Raw genomic sequence first — 21694 nt, forward strand, 5'->3', positions numbered from 1 at the left:
TTTAGAGTTTTTTTATAAAATTAGAAGCTGGAAATATTTTAAATATGCTAAAAGTTTAGGACAAAAAACTTTTGATTGAAAGCTTTTCATACAAAAATTTCAGCTCAAATGAATGTGCATTTAATTTGTATTTTCATATTCTTTTGGAGTTTTCTTAAAATTGTTTACTTGTAAAGCAGAGCTATTTTGTACTGCAGTCTGCAAGGTAACAAAACAATCGTGATAGACTTTTTAATTTTAACCAAATTTTATTTTTTGGGTTAATTTTTCAATTTAAATTACAAATCCAGTATAAAAATGGCTAAATCTAAAATGGATAATTAAAAGGAAAAATACATCACGTATTTTTCAAGTTGAGGAACAACCAAATTTGAAATAGGTTGTCAGCCCAACAACAGAAAAAGACAACAATGGTTGAATTTGCAGAGTGGTTTACAGTTCTGCAAATCAAACAAAAAATATTTATAAAACATCAATTTCTCGAAAACTGCATAATGTAAATTTAAATATGTGAACACAAGGAAATTAGGTGTTGAAAAATGAGACTTTTTGTCTTTGTAAGCAGCAAATCAGACAATTGTTTTTTGTTTTTTATTTAACAATCTCTGCCTAACTATCTGCTCTTATATTTATTTGAAGCTGGTGTAATAATTGAGAGGTTAGGAACTTTTTAATTTTATCCTTCTAAGTTATTTTATTTTGTAATTTTATGTTAATTAGGTCTACTCCTAGATTCGTAGGTCAAGCCATCATGAAAAGATAAACTATTGTGTTTATATTATTCGGATTCGGATTCGGATTAGGGTCAATTTGTAAAGTTTTGATTAGTTTTGGTTTATTAAGTAAATTGGATGTGTATTTAGCTGTCAATGAAATCTCTGTCTTGACTTCGTAGCTAGTTAATTAATGTAGTAATGAAATATGAGTGCAGAGATTTAGACACATTTAAGTCGTATTATAATCGGGTCCAATTATAAATGGTCCAAACTTGATTAAAGTTGAACATAAACACAATACTTAATTACTATTATTTGTTCATCTAATTATTTGCGCTTCCGTGAGAGCGCGTTCACGGGCGTAAAAGAAATATGTGGCACGAATAATGTTACGATACAAATAGAGTAGTACCTTTTTACTGTCGTATAGTATAATTTTATTTCGCACTTATATTAATATTTCTCTATAAAACATTTGAACAACTTATAATAATTAAAACTATCTATCACTATCTTATAAAAAAAATTAGATTTAAGTATCACATTCACGGTAGTTGTTCTATCAATTTAAGTAGGGATGTTTTATCGCATTAATTATTTTTTCTTCTTTCAAAAGGAATATCAAATTAATTAAATTTTCATCTTTATTATTAAAACAAATTCCCTAAAAACAAAATTAGCATTGGTACAAAGCCCATTTAAAAAAGGCCCACTAAATTATACAAAAACCAACAACAAATTTGGCCCAATAATGTTCTCTCTCTAATTTCTTCTTCTTTCTCAAATTTCCCGGCGAAACAGAGAATTGCCGCCGCCGCCGCCGCCACCGTGTCTGCCGTCGTAAACTTCTGAGCTGAGTTAAATTCGGCCGTATTTCATGGTTCCCCTCGTGTTTATTCGTCTTAGTCAAATCTGCCGCCGAAATGCAGCACCCACAACACTCCTCAATGGCGTCGTTCCTCTCTCTACCGTCAGACCAATTTCTCACGCGGCTGTAGCTGATCACAATCCGGAAGCCTCACCGCACACCGTTATTAAACGAGTCTGCTTTTGGGTTTGTGATTCATACTACAATCAGCAGAAAAAATCGACTCATTCCGATTCAACGCGCCCTCTTCTAAATTTACCAATAGACGCTGATTCCTTGACGGCGGATCAGGCAATTACCGTAATCGCTTCATTGGCTGATGAGGCCGGATCGATGGTGGCGCTGAGTTTCTTCCATTGGGCAATCGGGTTTGCGAAATTCAAGCACTGTATGAGGTTTTACATTGTCGCGGCAAGCTGCTTGATTAAAAATGGAAACTTTGAGCGGACCCATGAGGTTTTGCGTTATATGCTGTGGAATTTCGCTGAGGTGGGAATGTTGAAGGAATCAATCGACATGGTTCTCGAGCTGCGTAGCCATGGATTAGTTTTGAGCTCCCACACTCTGAATTGCGCGTTGAGCGTGGTGAATGGGATGGGCTGTTTTGAGATTGCGCAGAATGTGTTCGATGAAATGTGTGAGAGAGGGGTCATTCCGGATGCTTACAGTTTCGAGTCGATGGTTGTTGCTTATTGTCGAGCTGGGAGGGTTTCGGATGCTGATAGATGGTTGAGTGATATGTTGAGCAGAGGCTTTCTTGTGGATAAGGCTACTTGTAGTTTGATTCTCAATATGCTATGTGCAAATGGTCGTGTGAACCGAGCGTTGTGGGTGTTCAACAAGATGGTTGAGATTGGACTGAAGCCGAATGTGGTTCATTTTTCTTGTTTGATCAATGGGTTGAGCAGCAGGGGAAGTGTTAAACAAGCGTTCGAACTGCTGGAGGAGATGGCGAGGAGAGGGTTGAAGCCGAATGTGTATACTCATACATCATTGATCGATGGCCTTTGCAAGAAAGGTTGGACGGATAAGGCATTTAGGCTTTTCTTGAAACTTGTTAGGAGCGACAATTACAAGCCCAACGTGTATACGTATACTGCCATGATTGATGGATACTGCAAGGAGGAGAAGCTGCAACGAGCGGAGATGTTGCTGGAGAAGATGAAGGAGCAAGGACTGTCTCCGAATGTGAATACCTACACTACCCTTATTGACGGTCATGCTAAGGCTGGGGAGTTCGACAGAGCATATGAATTGATGGACGCGATGGAGAAAGATGACTTGGCTCCTAATACTTGGACGTATAATGCTGTTATGAACGGCTTCTGTAAGAAAGGAAGGCTTCCGGAAGCTTATAAATTGCTGAAAGTTTGCTATAGGAATGGGGTTTTTCCTGATAAATTTACATACACAATTCTGATATCTGCTAGCTGCAAGCAGGATGGTGATGTTAGACGAGCTTTCGCGATTTTTAGTGTGATGTTAAAAGAGGGGATTGGTGTTGATATGCATACTTACACGTCGTTGATCTCATTGCTTTCAAGGCTAAGGAAAATGGGAGAATGTGAGAGAATTCTTAGTGATGCTGCGAAAATGGGACTCAACCCAACCACACAGACGTATACATGTATGGTTTCTGGGTATTGTCGAGATGGAAACATTGAAAAGGCAATGAAAGTCTTCAATGAGATGAGTGAATATGGCTGTGCACCCGATAGTTTTACTTATGGTGCGCTGATAGGTGGTCTTTGCAAGGAATCAATGCTGAATGAGGCTAGAACACTTTTTAGTGAAATGAATGACAAAGGTTTTTCGCCATGTGAAGTTACTCGAGTGACGATAGCTTATGAGTTGTGCAAAAAGGGTGAATCTTCAGCAGCAATGGCTTTGTTAGACAGATTAGAACGAAAACTGCGGGTTCGCACTGTTAGTACATTAGTCAGGAAGCTTTGCAGTGAGCAGAAAGTAGACGTTGCCGCACAGTTTTTTGATAAACTGTTAGATGCAACCAAGACTGTGGATCGTGTGACGCTTGCAGCATTCATGACTGCATGCTACGAGAGTAATAACTATGCACTCGTTTCTGATATGTCTACGAGGATGACAAAAGAAAAGGTCAGCTTCCATAACATAACATACTATTCATCTTGTTAACAGGATAATAGTTATTAAATTTGTTTCAGGTGGCTCGGTAACACGATGAGGATGTGATTTGCTTGTGACAAGTTAGAGCAGCACCTCATGATCTCGGCGCATTTGAAATGCTTGCAGCAGAAAGGTATGATCAGTTAAGCAATTACGAGGCTTGAGATATCAATTGGCTGTTTAATATGGATCATAGGTGGTGTTGATAAGAGATTAGTTATTCAACTTGTCTTAGGTGTCTCGTTGACAAGTACGATGATATGATTCTCGTCACAACAAGTCCAGGCAGCACTGCGCCATTTCAAACAATCAAAAGGCAGATACCGCGGAAGCAGACTGCAGGTTATATTTAGGGGGAGTCGATGAGGCTTACCGGCGCCCTCATCTCTGGTTGAGGTTGCGCCAATTCTTCTCGTTGCCGATGAAGTTGAGCTCATCAATCCTCGCGCTGCTTGCCTATGTAAGTTTTATTGTGATTTTATTGATGTTGTTGATGTGGTGTTTGTTACCATTTTTAGCCGAGTTTGCTAGCATTGTTTTTGCATGTTCCAATGTTTCTATCTATGTGAATATTTTTACCCTATTCCAAATCAGTTATATTTTATGGTATAAATGGTTATGTTATTCACATTTTTATACATTTCTTATCATAGAATCGGTTGTATTGTATATCTCGAATGATGTTGTGATCCAATTTTAACAGGATTGAGTGGCAGCAGTTGCAAGAAGTTAACCAATGATTCTCATGTGATAATGACTCACGGTTTACTTTGTAAGACATTTTTCATCGAACCAATGATAAGAAGCTCGAGGGTTCGAGTAACCACAGCTACGAGGGTAAATGAGATACTATTACCGATCCTCTTTAAAATGAAATTTAGTTGTTTAGCTGATTAGACATACAAAGTGTTTTGCAATTTGCATATTAATTTTATTTTATTGAAGCAAAACGACATCGTAGCAGCACGTTGTTTTGTTACGATCAGAGAGGTCAGTCGGACACTCCACCCGAGTTTGAGCCGTCCATTCGGATTGTCGAGCTATTTTGGTTGCAATTTTTTCAGATACTCCTCAGGCTTCGGTATAATACAAACATACAAGAGCCACATTAGTAATTTGAAAATCATTTTTAACAATTTCTTCTCTATAATGTAACTGAAATCATCTTAAAATGAAATATTAATAAAATCGTCAAATTATCATTAATAAAATATAAAAAGTCGAAACCAACCGATTAAAAGTGAAAACAAAAAGGTAAAAACAAGAAGGAAGAAAAAGTGAAATTCCAAAGAAAGAGGTGAAATTCGAAAATAAAAGTGACAAAATTTCTCATTTTAGTTCAACGTTGCGCTTTTATTTTCTTCTTTAATTTAATCATTTTATGCGTCGATATTCAAAGAGCTCCAACGTGTCCGAGTCCACTCGCTCCTCTCTTTTCGTTTAACTCGCTCGACTCAGCTGAGATTAACCAATTACTACTTCAGCCAAATCAATCTTGTATGATAGATTGTTTGCGCTCTGATCCAACCACACAATAATCACTGTAAGTGAGATTTCGCCCCATTTACCTTTTTTGAAAAATCAACACCTTTTATTCTGATGTGTCTGCTGACATTTATTCATTCTCGGATTCGCATTTTCGAAAATTAATCGCAGATATTAATCTATGTTAGCTCTTTGTGTGAATGGTTTCGATTTTCCTGTTCGAATTTTGATCTAAACCGATTTGTTGTAGATATGCTTTTTTGAATAGGTAAGTGGAGTGCTTTCTATCGTATTTTGGGGTTTTCACGAATGTAGGGAATTACATTGAGTTTTCGTTCATTCAACACCAGAATTTTGTCAGAAATGGGAAGATTTGGAATTTTCCTTTTTTCAGCAGAACTGCCTTTTTTTCCTGCACTATAAGTATCACCAATTGATAATCTGATAGATTCCTACAATGAGAATGCATCACTTACCCAATTTGATGGATAGATCACTTCAGATCTTCAAAAAGTTGTGATTCATAAAATGGTTATAGGTATGGATTTTTGAAAATCCAGGCATTCTTGAAGATATTAGAAATTTAGAGTATAGATATCTTTCAATTGCTCTTGAATGGGAGGGGACTAAAAATGTTGAATCAAAAGTTAATAATCAGAACCAATAATCTTTTCCTTTTCGGAATTGTTTCTCACTGTATATAATCTTTTGGCAGCAGTCCCAGGTGCATTTGTAAATAGTTCATTCAGTGTTGAAGTTGTTCGAAACCATGAGTTTTGTTTTCAGAGGTACTAGAGGAGATATAGAAACTGGGTTCCCGGGACTTATTCCTGAACGGCGTGCAGTGGTTAGTCTCTAACCTTTTGTTAATATTTGTTCTTGTGATCATTCTCAACTCTCTTAACATAGTGATCTTATTGCTGGTGATCAGCGAGTTCATGCTACTCGACCGGTCAATACCAACTCGTTAGCTTTTCTTGTCACAGGTAACATTATTTTGATGGTCATTTAGTGCTGTATTTCTCTTTTATAGTCAGTTTACTAACTGCAGTATGTAACTGTTTTTTAAAACTTGACAGTGCTTTTGCTGTTTATGATTCTGAACTCGCACCAAATGTCTCCCAATTTTCTGGTTTGTATTATTTGTGTGTTAAAAATTATCTTTATAAAATTGACCTCTAACTTTCGATATATTGGAAAGCTCTGGCTGGTGCTTGGGGTGTTTCTGATGGCAACCACTTTAAGGATGTATGCAACATGTCAGCAACTTCAAGCCCAGGCACAAGCGCATGCTGTCGCAGCTAGTGGTCTTCTTGGTCACACAGAATTAAGACTTCATATGCCACCATCTATAGCTCTTGCCACCCGGGGAAGGTTGCAGGGTCTCAGACTCCAGCTAGCACTGCTCGATAGAGAATTTGACGACTTAGGTCTGCATATATTATTCCCGAATTTGGCATAATGCTTGGATTTGGTTTTTATTTGTTATCTACTGCAATGATTCCAACCCAGTATGGTAAGAATGAATTGAGGACTCTAACCATGAAATATCATGGCATTCGGTGCTCTGTGCAGATTATGAAACTTTGCGAGCACTGGATTCTGACAATGTCCCTACCGCATCTATGACTGACGAAGAGATCAATGCTCTGCCTGTCCACAAGTATAAGGTTTCTGGCCCACAGGGGTGAGTACACCTGTTACAGTCTATTTCGTTTTCACTGTTGTTAATGTTGCTGCATTATATTATTTAGTTTCTCTGCCTTTGAAATGTGTGTTACGTTGGCAATAAACAGAAAAAGACGCAGTTTTGGAAATTTTCTGCATTTATTTGTTATTTGACTGGTATCTCGTATCTTGTCAAGATTCACTCTAAATAGATCTTGGTATTCTTTTCTTACAGTGTGAACTCATCGGCGCAGCAGGGTTCTTCTTCAGCCTCAGTTGAGGTACTTGTCATTTTCTACAGTCTCTTGAAAACATGAAATGAAACTATAATCAGTTTGTCTGAAGCAACACTGTACATTCTTCCTCAAAAGTTTAGTTGCTAATAACATCTTGCGTTGGTTCTCGCATATTCAATCATTTCTTGGTGGCTATGCATGAATTTAGACATGAATGCTTCATATTATTAGTTACAAGTGATGATTTCACCATATATTGCTAACCTCACTAATGTTTAATGCTATTTGCAGAAGAAGCAAGATCTTCCAAATCCACAAGTTGGATTAAAGACCTCTGATGATGATCTGACTTGTAGTGTTTGCTTGGAGCAAGTCACTGCCGGAGAGCTCATTCGCAGCTTGCCGTGCTTGCATCAGGTTTCTGTTCCGCGCCTTTCCCTTTATTTTATAAGCTTGATACATTAACAAGATATTCGATCTTATGTGCGTTTCTTTGCAGTTCCATGTCAACTGCATCGATCCATGGCTGCGGCAGCAAGGGACGTGCCCCGTCTGCAAGTATAGAGCTGGATCACAATGGTCGGAGATCGCTCAAGGAGAAATCGATGCTTCAGACATGGTCTAAGTTTCAAACATAGGGGAGTATCATCTTTGATTTATACAACAAACCACCAGTATATGTATATTTATAGTGTATGTATTATGTATTACCTACTTGAAGTTGAGTCACTCTCCTTCATGGTGCATAAAAGAGATCTGATTAGGGCATATAAATAGCAATTTAGACGTAGTGCTGTAAACATTGCTGGATACTGGAATTTGCTATATATGAAATATTGCCTTATTTAATCATTGTTTTGAGAAGTACAAACTTGGCAAAAATGTTCATAGATGCAGTATTCATAGAAACAAACTTGTTTTCACCATTGTTGCAGAAAGATGAAGAGGGAGCAGTTGCTATATAGTTTATATAGTGCAGCTAGTTAAGCCTTATTATAGCCATCTCCACATAACATCTTTTACTTGCCTTTTCCCTTCCCTTTCCCTTTCTTGGCGTCAAGTTTGGCTTGAACCCTAGCAGTTGCGGCTGCTTTCGCTTCCTCCCTTTTCTTCTTCTCTTCCTCCTTTACTGCAGCGGCTGCTTCCCGTTGTTTCTTCAGCTCACTAAACAAACACACATTATATCTCAGAAACTTTATATTGCAGTGGCTGAGTTTAAGCATATTCAATAATAAATGTGTGGATTCCATAGACTTACTCCAGCCTTGCCCTCTCATCGGAGGCGCTGCTTAGACTACCCTTGCGAGGTTTGCAGGCGACCAGCTCCACCTCAAAAATAAGAGTCGCACTGCAGCAGGAAATCCAAATAATTAACCAGAGTGATCTGATTTTATATGTTTATTCAACAAATAGGTGCTTCTCAAATGGTATCCAAAGAAACAGCCAAACCGATGAATCCAGCAAGACGTTTGAGACGACTATCCTAACGCACAGTTTATAAGAGTAACTGCTCAAGCAAAACAATCTTCTCACTTTTTAATGTCATTAATCAGTGGAATTATGCTAGTAGCCTAGTATAATTGCATAAGTTCTGTTCATTAGACAAATATCAGCTAGAAAAGAAAAGGATCTTACTCCGGGGGGATCTCAGGTGGGGAACCGGCACTGCCATAGGCATACTCTGGCTTACATGTAATCCTAGCGACTTCACCAACCTGCAAAGCAAAATAAAGGAACGAGAATTAAGGAGGTATTGCATAGTATTACAGTATTAGCTATAAAAAGAATAGTTTACCTTCATGGTTTTCAGTGCAACATCCCAAGCTTTGATCACATTTCCACTGCCTACTTCAAACGTGAAGATAGTATTGTCTTCATGTGTAGTATCAAAAACTTCACCAGTTTCAGCTAGAGTGCCTTCATAATGAACTGTCCCAAAAATAAAATAAGGTAGAGTTACAAGTTGTAGTAGCAAGAAAGGGCGATACAAGCAACCTGATAAAGTATATTCACTAAGGTGAGGAAACATAAAAATTGATAGAGGTCTAGAATAGAAACATAGAGTCCCACCAAAGAAAAGGGCGATGTAAAGGTCCGAATTAAGCGAAAGAGTTGCACAAAAGAGACTGGAGTTCATGTGTGTAAAATTTACATAAAATGAGGGAACTTTTGGAAGAATCAACTCAAGAAATAAGACACAGTTCACTAAAAATCAGATACAGTTGTTGCCTAAAATGTTCAAGTACACTTGTTTTTTTTTTAAAAGCACAGCTGCGTCAAAAGCAACACAAATTTTCCAAAACCATATTAAGACTGTTCAAATATCGTCTCAGAAAACTGACAATTCTTTAATTTAAACATACAAATTGCTACTCTTGAACATCAAATTCTGAATTCCCCCAAATCACCCCATTAAACTTAGTTCTTACAATGTAAATTTACATGACATACAGTAAAAAAGTGAGTGGCTGTTTAAACATACCGTCGACAAGTGGAATACTCTCTGATGGACCAAGTGCATCAGCTTTTGCTTGGCGTACAATTGTCTTTAGGACTCCTCCATCCCCGGTCAAATCAATTGTGTCACCCATGATTCTGATCACTCAACTTGCTGCTGGAACACAACATTCATGGGATTACCTCAAGGTCTGAAAGCAATTTGCCTCGACTTTCACACAAAAATGACAATAAGGCATTACAGTCTATGTTTCAAGATGAAAGATACAGAGCAAACTATATTTTTTGGTTGTCCCACTATGAAAGATTGTGTGATGCTTATATAGTTATCTCTCTATTATACTTTGAGATTTCCCGGTATCAAAGCCCAAGGGAAAAGACTATAGCTAATAAACCCAATGTACGGATAGTCTACGGTCTTCCTGGAGTCTAAGACCTAATGAGAATGACAGTTAAGTGAAATGTTCCGATTTTCAAACGTTGTAATCCAAAGAGCAGACTACAGATAAGAAAGAAATGAATTGGTTATCCATAAATCAAAGATTAAAAAAAATTAAAAATGCTTACAGTTCTTGATTCTAAATATTAATAATCTGAGTGCATCTATTATTTCCAATCTCAAGGGTTCAACAATTACCAGAATTTAATTTATTCAGAATCACAAAAAAGTAAAAAAAATTGAACAAGAACACGCATTAGCTGAGATATCGAATTGCCAAAAATAACAATGAAACTAAAACGAAAATCAAACCTTTACCTATTCAACCTTCACAGAAAGCGTCAAAATATCAAACAACCAAAAACCCTAATCCTTGTTCTACCCAATTCAGAAATCGAATAATTGAACAAGAAGAGTACAATAGCTATTTAAAGAGATTAGTATCTATAACTGAATAACCGCCTTAGTCAACCAATCACTAGCTGTAACTGTTCTTCCTTTGCCTTCTTCAATCAATCCCCAACTCCAATTGTTCTTCCAATCAAAACGAGTGTATTGAAACAAATTCGTACCTGATTGAAGGATAATAAGCAGACGGGAGAGCGGGGAAGACGGCGACAGCAGATATGCAGAAGAGGGTTTCGGCCATAAAGATTCTTCTCTGCTCTATCTTTCGCTTTGAATCAAAGTAGCTCTGGTTTGATGCTCCTTTTATTCCTTTGCTACTCCTTTTGTATCCTATATGTATTGTGATTATGCAACAAATAGAAACAAATGGTTTCGTGGTGTAGTTGGTTATCACGTCAGTCTAACACACTGAAGGTCTCCGGTTCGAGCCCGGGCGAAGCCAATTAAATTGATTTTTTATTTTTATTTCAATATAATCAGTAGTAAATTATTGATTTGCATTGGAAACTTATTTATAGGAAGCCGTTAATTTCAATTTGTTTTGGAAAATGTACACGATTAAAGGCATTAATCATGGTATTAAATGTGATGCTTATGAATTATGATGTTAATTAAGAAGATTTAAATATAAATCTTAGGTTTAGAGTTGTATTATGCGCTTCTGTCAACACACACAGATCGTCTTCACCAACGCGTAAAATTGTTCGAATTTCAAATTTCATTTCCATGATTTTTTTTTTATAATGTTCTGCCTATTCTTGAGTTTTTGATTTTTTTTTCCCTGATTGCTTCCATGGTGATATTTAAATCAGATTACTACTTTAACATTGCACTTTTATTTTATAATTGATGTTGAATAGATATGAGCCTCTGATGAATTTTGATTTTTGGTTTTACTCTTTAACTTGTCAAGTAGTATTTGTATTTCTTTGAAGATTGCATTTTTTGGTTTTCAAATTGGATTTGAATGGATATGGGGCCGATTATTTACCACTACGAACACACTCTTGTATGTGTTTTTTTAATGGAGTTTAATTTAGGCTATGAAATCTTTCTTAAATTTCTCAGCATTGTCACAATTTTGAACAAGAATTTGGGTGTGCATTTTGGTATCTGTTTCTGTTCTACATTTGTCTTCCTATCTCTCATCGATATAATGACGTGACAAATTTTAGTGTGTCAATTAGTGTTTGATAACATTATTTCACTGTTTTTATTTAACATTGCTTCATTTCATGCATCTTGTTAGGCATCGTATATGTATTTGAACAACAAAATTGGGTTGTGCACTTGCCAATAAGAAGCTCAAAAACTGAACAATAAAAGGGTAAAGGTAAGTGCTGCAGAAGTAAGATAGATGCATACAAATTCTTGAATACATGAAGATACATATATCAGCCAAAATGAATTTTCAATGTCTGAGAATCTCATAAACTGACCTAACAACTTATGAAAGAAACTGCAGCATCTATTTTTTTAAAACACTATATACGACGACTGGACACTTATTTGATCCAGTTTTTCCCATGTGAATGCCAATATAGTCAGCCACAAAAATGTATCATCAAAATGCCAGTCAATGTAGGTTCATCATCCATGGATAGTTATTTGATCTCCACGAAGAGGCTGGCCTGCGGATGCAATCCTGCTTCTTTCAGTGACGAAGACAGCTTGTCTTCGCCATATACAGTGCGGGGGAAGTTGGAGACCAGGGTGTAGCCGTTGACATCCAAGCAACCTAAGGAGTCGACATAGTCGTATAAAGATTGTATTGTTGCTGTGCAATGAAACCTCCTCCCCTTGCGATCTCCAGATGGAAAACGTACTAACACCTGATACGTTGAAGATAATTGAATACCATCAGTCAAGAAGTATAACACAGCATTTACACCATAGAAACTGAACATAGAAATATTCAGCGAAATGCTGGCAAGGCCAATTTTACGCCATTAGATACTATTTGTCATATACTGGAGGCTGTACTACACTAACCATAACTATATGCTCATTTGTTTCAATACCCTTCTGAGATCAACATTGAACAAATTGGATGATTAACTTAAGCACATATATTGATGCAAGTAGAAAACGGGTAAGTCTCGTGTCAACCCGTCAGATGGTGTGCCCATAATCAAATCCAAACAACTGAAGACCAACTAAATTACCAATTTAATGGAAAGAATACAAAGTATGAGCCTTACTTGAGTAACATCAGGTCCTTTCTCAGGTTCTGGACCCAGTGCCAAAGCTTTTGCCTCGCGCATCTTAGCTAATTCGGCTTCTCTCTCAGCAGCTTCTCGTGCTGCTCTTTCACGAGCCTCTTCTTCTTCCTTCCTTTTCCTCTCAGCTTCAGCAGCTTCACGTTCCAGTCGCTCCTCCTCTTCTTTCCTCTGACGTTCACGGGCCTAGAAAAGAACATTAACAAAATAATTAAGTGATAGTCCTACTAGACAGACAATATAAACAACACACAAAAAGAATATACAGCATTTCTAAACTAAAAAACAAAATTATAGGAAAAAGCATACTTGATCGGCCTCAAGTGCTGCCTGATAAGCAGCATCCTGTTCCTCTCTAAGACGAATATTGGTTCTTCTTTCTTCAGCTTCTACCCTTGCTGAGACAAGAACAGGAGCGCTTTCTTCAAGCACCCTCTGCAATAATGTTAACAATTCTTCAGGAGATTTTGGTCCCTCAACCTGCACAAGTGAATAAAATATTACATGAGACCCAGCTTATGCAATGACCAGAAGAGACAAAAATGTGATCAATGGGAAGGTCATAAGTCATAATGAGCGCAGTGACTACCAAGTTAGAAAATCAGTAAAATTAGAGAACAAAATGAAGTGTTTGGTGCGCCTTTTCCCACAATTTAGTTTGTTCATCTACCCACAACATAACCTTACACCGATATCCAGACAACTAAAAAGATGTTTCAGAACAAACATCCCAGTGTATATACTTAAGTTTCACTTTGGAAGATAATTCTCCGGAGATAGCAGGCATGCATATTTAAATGATAAACATGGCGGATTATATTATGTATCAATGTGTACAGAACATGTTTCCATCCCACTGTGTAGATAGAGCATGTCCAATTAGTGTGTACAGAAAAACATTTTGCATTTGTGTGTACACATAATGATAGCCTAAAACAAGCATCTCACTGTATATCATTAAGTATCACTCAGTTACAAATTCCTCAAAGGATTGCACACATATAGAGACAATGAAGAAGTCTAGATGATTGTTTAGTCAAGTGCAAGATACACGGACATATAGTAGATCTCCAAGTAGAAAAAAAAGGTTGCGGTGACAAAACATTTCACCTCATAAAATGCATCAAAAGATCAGACGTGCTGCCTCATCAGTGATTTCCTAACAACCTAAATAATATAGCAAACAATAGCAGTCCTACAAGTTGAAAAACTCTCAATGTGAATGTTGGGGTGTAAATAAAATAACTTGGGAGTGTTTTTGTGAAAACAGTTACAAGAAATAATTTGGTGGACTCTACTACTAATATACAGCCCTGTATACTTCCTATCCTTTTTCTTGGTGGATGTTGGGGTGTAAATAAAATAACTTGTGAGTGTTTTTGTGAAAACAGTTACAAGAAATAATTTGGGCTGTAGGCCTGTAAATTATGTGCAGATATGCCACCTCAGAAAAGTCCACCAAGAAAAAGGATAGGAAGTATACAGGGCTGTAAATTAGTAATAGTAGAGTTTCCACAATAGAAAAACCCCAACACAACCACACTTAGACGCTTCCCTTTCCAAATGACCAAATCAACTAAAAAGCAAGACAGCATCTCATGTGCCAGAGGTCAAAGCTGAAACACTCCTCTCTTAACCATTCCCCTTTCCTAACCTCTATCATCCCTTCAATTGGATACCTCAGAAGAAGCATCTCTAATGTGTTGCCTCCATTCCACTGAAGGATGTCCATAATATAGAGTTTAAATCTTGGCCATCCAAATATATTACTAGCATATTTCATCTCATCTTCACGAAGAGAAAAAAACCTCAAAAATAGAGCATGCACTTGTATAACCCAAGGGAACACGTATGAGTAACAATTGGTGGATAACTTAACCAGCTTCATTTAACACAAGATCCAAAAGAGATAAGAGGGTGGAAACTCTTGCCAAAGACATTATTCTTAATACCATGCTAAGGATGAAAAAGGAGTGGGATGGGGCTTCCCTTCATGCCATCGGGTGACATGTTGCATTTCAAAGAACACCGAACACAAACGTCCTATAAAATTTGCCCAATGAAATCCAGCTAATATCTGTTTCCCCATTCAAGAACCCAGAAAAACAGAATCCACATGCACATTTCTTTACTAATCGACAATCATGAAAAGATCAACTCTCAAGTAGAGACAATCACTTATAAAAACAATTTAATATAGGCGTGCGCTAGGAAAAAGCTCAAATCATCTACCTGTTGCAGCAATGCAATCCTCTGGTTAGTAGCAGCCATAACCACAGCACAAAAAGGATATCTCGACGCCTTCAGACTATTACTCATCTTAAACCCTTCACTAGCCTTCACACTCCCACCCCACGACACAAAATTCTCATTCAAAAACGCTGCCAACATCTCATTGCACAGAGTGCCATCACAAAACGCCGGCGTATCAGGATGTTCCGGCGAGTGCAAGTAAACAAACAACAGCTTATACTCATGGCGAGACCTCTGCAGCGCGTCCATGAAACCCTCAGTCACAAAATGCGGCCTCACCCTCCCAAAATCCAGCTCAAAGCTAGCCACAAAATCCATCGCCTCAGAAACCGCCGGCGAAATAGTCACCAACGGCGTCGTTCCACCGCGCGAAGTACCACCCAGCCCAACCATCCCGAGAGAGTAGGACAAAACCCCTCCCGCCGCCCACAGACCGAACCCAATCGCACCAGAAATCAACCCTAGGCTACCGGAGATGATGGAGAACGGAAGCGTGACGACTTTCCAAGCTAAACCAGGGGGCTGATTACCGCCGTTGGGGGCCAGAACAAGACCTCCATCCCGATCATCCGGATTAGCGGTGGTAGGGGCGGCGGAGGCGTCGGTGGAGGAGGGGCGGCTGCCGTCGGTGGCGGTAATTGAGGAGATGGCCGATTCGAGGTCCCAATTATGAGCGGAGAGAATCTCGGTGCACAAATCGGCGTCTTCTAAACCGGTGATTGCTTGGAAATACGCCAATTTATCAGCCACGTCTCCCATTTATGCGATGTGACGGTGTGTGTGAGTGCGATTGGTTCCAGGAGTGGGAGAGAGTGAGGCGATTGGGTGAAGTGGAAGAGGGGATTTTGGAGATTTGGGATCGAAGAATTTGGAAGAAACTGTTTGATGAAATGTGTAGAAGGTGGGGAGTGGGGAGGGGTTTTGATTATGGGCGACGGAGAGGGAGAGGGAGAGGGATGGTTAAATGACGGTTGTGTCGGTGGTTACTGTGAAATTGGAATTGTCTTCGTTCCGCTCAAAATTGGCGATTTTCGATTTTCTTCAGATTCTAATAAAGTAGGTTAAATGAGTTATGTAATTGAAGAATAAAGTAAGAAATGAAAAATGATAGAAAGATGAAAAGATAATAAAGCAAAAGAAAGTAAAGTGAGAGTAAATAAATATATTGACTTTTGTTAAAAATGAAATGGGCGTAGTATTATTGAATGTACAAAAATAAGTGTTATGAAGATTTATAGAAACATTGTTGAAGTATGTTGAGATGCAATTTTTTTTGTGTGTGTTACTCATGCTAGTTAGTAGAATATTTTGCTGTTGTTAGTTTTGAGGAGCATTGTGATGCCAGCGACGTTGAGACTGAGGGTGGCAGTGAGGATGAGGATGAGGGTGGTGTGTGGGTTCTGGATGACGTCCCTTGCGATGTTGGGCTCGATGGATATAAACTATTCATCGAGCTTGATAATGAAGTCGTCGTGCTTTCGAAGCAATCTGCTATGCTACTATTTGGACGGCAAATCTGCCTTCTTAAGCCATACAGACACATGATCACCATTATGCCGTTAGAATATTTTCATTTCCATCATTGAAGTGGAATGCTCGTGTTCTCAAGGAGATAGAAAACAATGTTACCAATCTTACACTTGGAAAACAATAAAGGCAACGTTCTTGCCACTTTCTATTAGTTTTTGAAGTTTGCTTTTGTAAATTGTAATGATACTCAACCTCTTTCTATTAGTTTTTGAAGTGAGTTTGGAATGATACTCAACTTCATCTTTCTAATTGTATGTGCTATATATTACTCCATATCAAATCTAGTTTGACTCGGGAACAATGAGTGTTCACATATTAGATTTCATAATTAATAATAATAATACACATGTCATACATGTTGAATACAATAGATAACAAAAGCTTAAGCATATCCAATTATATACCCCAGAGAAATAACAGTAGATAACAAAAGCTTAAGCATACGGGAACGTAATATATCTTACCGATGTAATTATAATTATTTCGGTAAACAGATGATTTGGTTTTATAATCCAATTTCTATTAATATCCCATTGTTTAATATACTAATGTCTAACTTTGTGGCTTGTGCTAAATCTTAATATTAGTAACATTTTCAAGAAATATCCTAAACAAATGTCAAATAGGAAAGCTAAAACTTGAATTAAGAGAACAGAACAAAGTAACAAATCGAAAAATAATACTCCTACAAAAAACTATAAAGTACATAAAATATTCTTATTAAATGAAGTACTTAATTATTACAAAAATAACTCCTAACTAATAAACGCCTACTAATACTTAATGTCGAATATTGTGATTCCTCATCTTCCATTTTGAGTGAAACAATCCTCATCGCATTGAGTGAAACAAAGTTTGGGGTACAAATAATTATACTAGGTAACATATAATAGGCGCAGTGTTTAAGAACAACATGTGTCGCAATATCTTCAATGTGTTTTGAAGTAGATGAATAGATTCGATTCACAATTAAACAACAAGTCACCATTTGCCAAAACTTTGATTGGTCTAAGATATAAAGACATTCCTGTATATGCCATCGTCAGGGTTCGGTTGAAGTTATATTCTACTGTCCAAGAGTTTTTATCTTCATAGTTGTTCATCTTCCAAATAACAATTGTTGTAGAATATGCTAAATCGCACAAACATAGTCGACCATCCAAAATGCATAGTCAATAGGACCAAGATAATTCAATCGCTTTTTTGCCGTCTCGACGGGTAGGAAGTGAAAAACAGGTGAAAAGATCAGTTTCAAGATCAAAGCAACTAACCATGAAATTATTCTTGAAATCACGTGCCAACCAATGAAATGAGCGAAATAAAGTTAGTAGAATATAGTTCCGCTTGTAAATATTACTATTATGTGAATGGAATGAGTTAGTGAAGTGTATGGCCTATTTATTATTTATAATAATTATAAACCGAGACCTATATTCGTAGACGGATCATAATGGGAAAACGAGACCCACATCCACTGATAGGAGGGAGTATCTGTGTACAACAATATGAACTGCTTGTCAATTATTGGGACCAACGATTTATGGTTCATTATTTTTGGACAGAAACTTAATCGCCCAATCTTCAACGTCGATCATAGTTCCGTAACAAAACTATGGTTATCCATTTCGGATCGACGATTCTGATTGTAATTGACATCACTAGAGGGGACTTCAAAAATGATTGATTATTCCTATTAAAATTGGCATCACTAGGGTGGACTTCTTTTTAAGTAGCATGAAAATAAAAAATAAAAAATGATTGATTCTCTTGGGAAAATGAGAATATTGGGTGGGCTCTAGTCCCAAAAGGATAGCAAAATATTAATGCTATATTTAATAAAGTACACTTTGTCCGATTCATAGAAGTGTGTAATAGTATGTTCAATAAAAGTTTGTTCATTCCTTTCTAGAAACAATTGCTCATCAAAGATGGTCCAGCCTTCAAAGTGGGATCGACTCTTCATCAATCAACACATCCTTACAACCAAAAGTGAAATTATTTATCCACTTCAAATTACTACTAGTAATATCTACTGCTCAATAAATAAAGTAAAATTAGTGAAATCAGGGTTAATTTAGTCTAACATTAAATTAATTTCATACAATATGGTGTAAATATTCATTTAAAGAGAGACGGGTCAGGGGACCTCCGTAATTATAGGCCTACCTCCTCTTTCTGTGATTTCCTCCATTCTTGGAGCACTTCTCTTGCTCTGCGCATATTCTGTGGCAGACGACTTCTCCGTGTTCAGTACAGCTGTCAACGAAGTCCATGCTTCCGATGGCTGCTCGTTCACCCAACACGTAATGAAATATATCTTCCGGTCAGCAGACTTGAGCTTGGCTTTTAGTTCTGCCTTTCTCGTCTTGAGCAGTTTCTCTGACTTGAGCTCTCTCTCCGCAGCCTGGATTAGCCTCTGCATATCGCATAGTAAGCAGATTAAAGCATTGCGTCCAAGATGAAGGAGATGAATCACATCGTCTATAAGCCTCAGCCCAAATTGTAAACCCCCCATGTGCTTGTATGCTGTGGAGCATGTTTTTTCCAGGCAATGAGATAACACTTCTGATACGGTTTCGGGTTGCTTGCTTTGATCCAAAATAGAAGATACGCTCAGCACCACTGTTGCTGATTCCAGGGGATCTGCTTTCCAGTCTCCATTGTAGAGACGAAGGGTGAAGCAATATGAATATATGATGTCGATGAGGTGGATAGCTAACAGGGGCGAAGGTCCAGACGCAGTCAGTTTACTGACTGGTGGGAGAGGATTCTCGGGTCCTGGAGGGATTTCCTCCAGTTCATCGATGCCTTCATCATTATCATGCTTCCCTGATTCCTCTTTCATGATCGGTTGAACTAGTTGTGTTCCATTTGAACTAAGTGATATGTACTGGGCAGAAGGCCTTGACCACCATGGATCCCATGGTTCAATCAATTTACTGAGCTCTCCTGAGGCAACAGCCCTCTCAAAACGTTTCCTTTCTTCGAGAGATAGATCATTTAAACTTATTGTACCACCTGCATGAACAAAGATTAGTATCGGTTCAACTTTGGTTTGACATCTTTGCTGAGAAACCTTGAATTCTATACACATACCAGAAAGAATCTTCTGAATGGTCTCTTCTGATAAGGAGGATGGATTTAAATCTGAAACAAATGAAAAATTGAGTAAACAATTAGAGAAACTGTGACTTATGCAGAATCTGCAGATTAACTAAGTCCAATCGAACTTAGAAGGTTACCAACATAAAGAATGCGGACCAATGCAAAACATTTCAGCACTAGATAGTCAGAGATTCAGAATGATGGATTAGATTGATAGCTTCAGTAAACACAAGACATTCATCGATGATCATGATTTCAATCTCAGATAAAATTTATTCGTGGAATTATGCTGAAATATAGTCAACTACACAAGATCAACATACCCTCTTCATGGAAGCCATCTGTCTCTTCTTCCTCATGGAGTCGCTTAAGTATATCCAACATTCTAGCTTTGCTTTCCTCGTCAGGCTTCATTTGTTGCAGTCCTCCCATTACATTCTCTTTCATAAAAGACTCAGCACAGCGTAGACTATGCGACTGATGATACAACATACAAACATATGTTAAACCTCACTATAGAAGGTGAGGAAGAGAAGAATAATTTAGAAAATTTAATATTAGGCATAAAGTTGCAGAATCCCATAAATCAGCTACAAATATTATCATGAATCTTATAGAATAAGTAAGTAGTACCTTGTAACAAGGTAGAGAACAATAACGAATGTTGCACCGAGGACATGTATACTGGGAAAATTGCTTTTCACATCTGCAAAAAATACACGTCATCCAGTGTAACTTTAACAACCATCACTAGGACAATGAGAAATTCAGAGCTAGACAAATGGAGTACTATATACGGCTAAGGGCTTTATTACCACAATATATACAAAACAGTTATTTAAAAGTAGTGAAAAATAAAACACAAGTGAAGAATACTTGCATGATTTCTCTATGAAATCATCTTTACAGCATACAAGCCAATGTAGGACTCAATGCCTTCAAAAAGAAAACAAACAAAAAGAACTAAAGGTAAGGAAAAAAGGGGTTCCAGTCAAGGAATGATTATGCAGGAACTCAATGCCTTCAAAAGCATTGGTGACGACACTCACATGACTTGCCGCCATCAGCTATATGCTTTAAGCTCTGTATTATTTATGATGCACGATATTATTTACAAACTGCGACACTGCAACAACTAACACGAAAGATGATTGATTTAAGTCACAAGCTGTCATAACATCATGTCAGTTTTACCAAGTTAAATCAGTAGCCACATATACAGTCTCCAACAGCTTAAGTTGACATCCACTCAGTTTGCTGGAAACTGCATATAACAAGAGACTAGAGACATAATTTTAAGTGGATTCTTTTAGTATATAGCAATTCGTTCGCTGATAAATAATGTGCATTTCTGAGTAACAAAAGTGGTAGCAATTACACACAAACGAGTTAACTTTCACCATTTCCAATATCTCAATTTGTTCCGGTTTTCATTTCCAATCAAAATGAGGCACACTAACACCATACAGTTCTACAGCGATAGCATATCAACCACGCTTGAGCAAATTAAACCTAAAAATCAGATAAAAATATAGGCGAAGGTGACAGTAGACATTAAGATAAACAAATTCACACAGAAAATCTAAATAATAACTGAATTCAACAGGTATTCAATCAGCTGAACTAACACGCGGCAGATTATGCGGGAGTTGGAGCTGAAATTCGAAGATCCAGAAGATGCCTCTGACGTCACCAAAACGTCCGACGACATATCAGACTCCTGAAAACTTATGCGAAATCTGCGTGTATTTTCAGATACTGAGATTCCCGAGCACGATGCTACGGCGGCGGATATGCCGACGGGCGGAGAAATACGCCGGAGTTTTTGAGTTTTCGCAAGCACTAGAAACCCCGGGAATGTGCTCTATAATTTAGATGAAATGCTCAATTTATTTATTATATAAGGCTGCGTTTGGTGGATGAAGCCCATTATATTGGGCTTACGCTTACTATCTGAAAAATGTATATCCATCTTTACTTATACTAATATTTTAATCATGTTTAACTTTTATTTTAATTTCGGATATTGATCCCTAAAATTATAATCTTGCTCAAATTTTGGTATTTTCTATTAATTATCTAAAATATCGTAAATTTTACATTTTATTTGTTACGACAGGCAAATCACCATATCCGACTAACTTACATGCATTTTTTATTCTATT

The 21694-nt window shown here is 37.5% G+C and overlaps 5 protein-coding genes and 1 non-coding gene across 10 annotated transcripts; 3 read left to right on the top strand and 3 right to left on the bottom strand.

Moving 5' to 3' along the window:
* Positions 1 to 1465: 1465 nt before the first annotated feature.
* Positions 1466 to 4679, top strand: LOC121765301 (pentatricopeptide repeat-containing protein At4g19890-like). Its single transcript, XM_042161391.1, has 4 exons — positions 1466 to 3699; positions 3768 to 3862; positions 3965 to 4189; positions 4433 to 4679. The coding sequence occupies exons 1-2, from the start codon at positions 1594 to 1596 to the stop codon at positions 3777 to 3779; spliced, it is 2118 nt and encodes a 705-aa protein (XP_042017325.1). The 5' UTR covers positions 1466 to 1593; the 3' UTR covers positions 3780 to 3862; positions 3965 to 4189; positions 4433 to 4679.
* Positions 4680 to 5070: 391 nt separating this feature from the next.
* Positions 5071 to 7970, top strand: LOC121765302 (E3 ubiquitin-protein ligase SDIR1-like). Of its 4 annotated transcripts, none has more exons than XM_042161392.1 (9): positions 5071 to 5272; positions 5930 to 6061; positions 6146 to 6200; positions 6294 to 6346; positions 6416 to 6644; positions 6790 to 6901; positions 7118 to 7163; positions 7410 to 7535; positions 7618 to 7970. In XM_042161392.1, the coding sequence occupies exons 2-9, from the start codon at positions 5984 to 5986 to the stop codon at positions 7741 to 7743; spliced, it is 825 nt and encodes a 274-aa protein (XP_042017326.1). In that variant the 5' UTR covers positions 5071 to 5272; positions 5930 to 5983; the 3' UTR covers positions 7744 to 7970. The 4 variants fall into 4 exon arrangements, with proteins under 4 accessions (XP_042017326.1, XP_042017327.1, XP_042017328.1 ...); XM_042161393.1 differs by having other exon boundaries at positions 5933 to 6061; XM_042161394.1 differs by lacking the exon at positions 5071 to 5272 and adding an exon at positions 5343 to 5482.
* LOC121765303 (peptidyl-prolyl cis-trans isomerase FKBP20-1-like) lies at positions 7937 to 10724 on the bottom strand. 2 transcript variants are annotated; one of them, XM_042161396.1, is made up of 6 exons: positions 10587 to 10724; positions 9601 to 9729; positions 8914 to 9047; positions 8754 to 8833; positions 8377 to 8466; positions 7937 to 8282 (listed from the first exon to the last, which is right to left on the bottom strand). In XM_042161396.1, exons 2-6 carry the CDS (start codon positions 9707 to 9709, stop codon positions 8138 to 8140), a joined length of 558 nt encoding a protein of 185 aa, XP_042017330.1. In that variant the 5' UTR covers positions 9710 to 9729; positions 10587 to 10724; the 3' UTR covers positions 7937 to 8137. The 2 variants fall into 2 exon arrangements, with proteins under 2 accessions (XP_042017330.1, XP_042017331.1); XM_042161397.1 differs by having other exon boundaries at positions 9601 to 9732; positions 10587 to 10688.
* Positions 10725 to 10790: 66 nt separating this feature from the next.
* Positions 10791 to 10864, top strand: TRNAV-AAC. Its single transcript has one exon. It is a non-coding gene; the product is annotated as a tRNA-Val (tRNA).
* Positions 10865 to 11719: 855 nt separating this feature from the next.
* On the bottom strand, positions 11720 to 15906 carry LOC121765671 (plant UBX domain-containing protein 10-like). The gene is made up of 4 exons (XM_042161882.1): positions 14874 to 15906; positions 12951 to 13121; positions 12624 to 12827; positions 11720 to 12254 (listed from the first exon to the last, which is right to left on the bottom strand). Exons 1-4 carry the CDS (start codon positions 15651 to 15653, stop codon positions 12027 to 12029), a joined length of 1383 nt encoding a protein of 460 aa, XP_042017816.1. The 5' UTR covers positions 15654 to 15906; the 3' UTR covers positions 11720 to 12026.
* Positions 15907 to 18454: 2548 nt separating this feature from the next.
* Positions 18455 to 21449, bottom strand: LOC121765925 (zinc finger HIT domain-containing protein 2-like). The gene is made up of 5 exons (XM_042162220.1): positions 21158 to 21449; positions 20163 to 20235; positions 19853 to 20006; positions 19521 to 19571; positions 18455 to 19442 (listed from the first exon to the last, which is right to left on the bottom strand). Exons 1-5 carry the CDS (start codon positions 21238 to 21240, stop codon positions 18562 to 18564), a joined length of 1242 nt encoding a protein of 413 aa, XP_042018154.1. The 5' UTR covers positions 21241 to 21449; the 3' UTR covers positions 18455 to 18561.
* Positions 21450 to 21694: the final 245 nt, after the last annotated feature.

Source organism: Salvia splendens, chromosome 14 (genome assembly GCF_004379255.2).
Source record: "Salvia splendens isolate huo1 chromosome 14, SspV2, whole genome shotgun sequence".
Lineage (NCBI taxonomy): Eukaryota > Viridiplantae > Streptophyta > Magnoliopsida > Lamiales > Lamiaceae > Salvia > Salvia splendens.

Excerpts from the sequence above, each read along its gene's own strand:
- LOC121765301 (XM_042161391.1), top strand. The coding sequence starts at position 1,594 with ATGGTTCCCCTCGTGTTTATTCGTCTTAGTCAAATCTGCCGCCGAAAT.
- LOC121765302 (XM_042161392.1), top strand. The coding sequence starts at position 5,984 with ATGAGTTTTGTTTTCAGAGGTACTAGAGGAGATATAGAAACTGGGTTC. Across the intron at positions 7,164-7,409 it reads CTTCTTCAGCCTCAGTTGAG|AAGAAGCAAGATCTTCCAAA; the intron begins GTACTTGTCATT and ends TGCTATTTGCAG. Across the intron at positions 7,536-7,617 it reads GCTTGCCGTGCTTGCATCAG|TTCCATGTCAACTGCATCGA; the intron begins GTTTCTGTTCCG and ends GTTTCTTTGCAG.
- LOC121765303 (XM_042161396.1), bottom strand. The coding sequence starts at position 9,709 with ATGGGTGACACAATTGATTTGACCGGGGATGGAGGAGTCCTAAAGACA. Across the intron at positions 9,048-9,600 it reads GAGTATTCCACTTGTCGACG|TTCATTATGAAGGCACTCTA; the intron begins GTATGTTTAAAC and ends TTTTTGGGACAG. Across the intron at positions 8,283-8,376 it reads GATGAGAGGGCAAGGCTGGA|TGAGCTGAAGAAACAACGGG; the intron begins GTAAGTCTATGG and ends GTGTTTGTTTAG.
- LOC121765671 (XM_042161882.1), bottom strand. The coding sequence starts at position 15,653 with ATGGGAGACGTGGCTGATAAATTGGCGTATTTCCAAGCAATCACCGGT. Across the intron at positions 13,122-14,873 it reads GGATTGCATTGCTGCAACAG|GTTGAGGGACCAAAATCTCC; the intron begins GTAGATGATTTG and ends TCACTTGTGCAG. Across the intron at positions 12,255-12,623 it reads AAGGACCTGATGTTACTCAA|GTGTTAGTACGTTTTCCATC; the intron begins GTAAGGCTCATA and ends TCAACGTATCAG.
- LOC121765925 (XM_042162220.1), bottom strand. The coding sequence starts at position 21,240 with ATGTCGTCGGACGTTTTGGTGACGTCAGAGGCATCTTCTGGATCTTCG. Across the intron at positions 20,007-20,162 it reads GTTCTCTACCTTGTTACAAG|TCGCATAGTCTACGCTGTGC; the intron begins GTACTACTTACT and ends TTGTATCATCAG. Across the intron at positions 19,572-19,852 it reads AGATGGCTTCCATGAAGAGG|ATTTAAATCCATCCTCCTTA; the intron begins GTATGTTGATCT and ends CATTTGTTTCAG.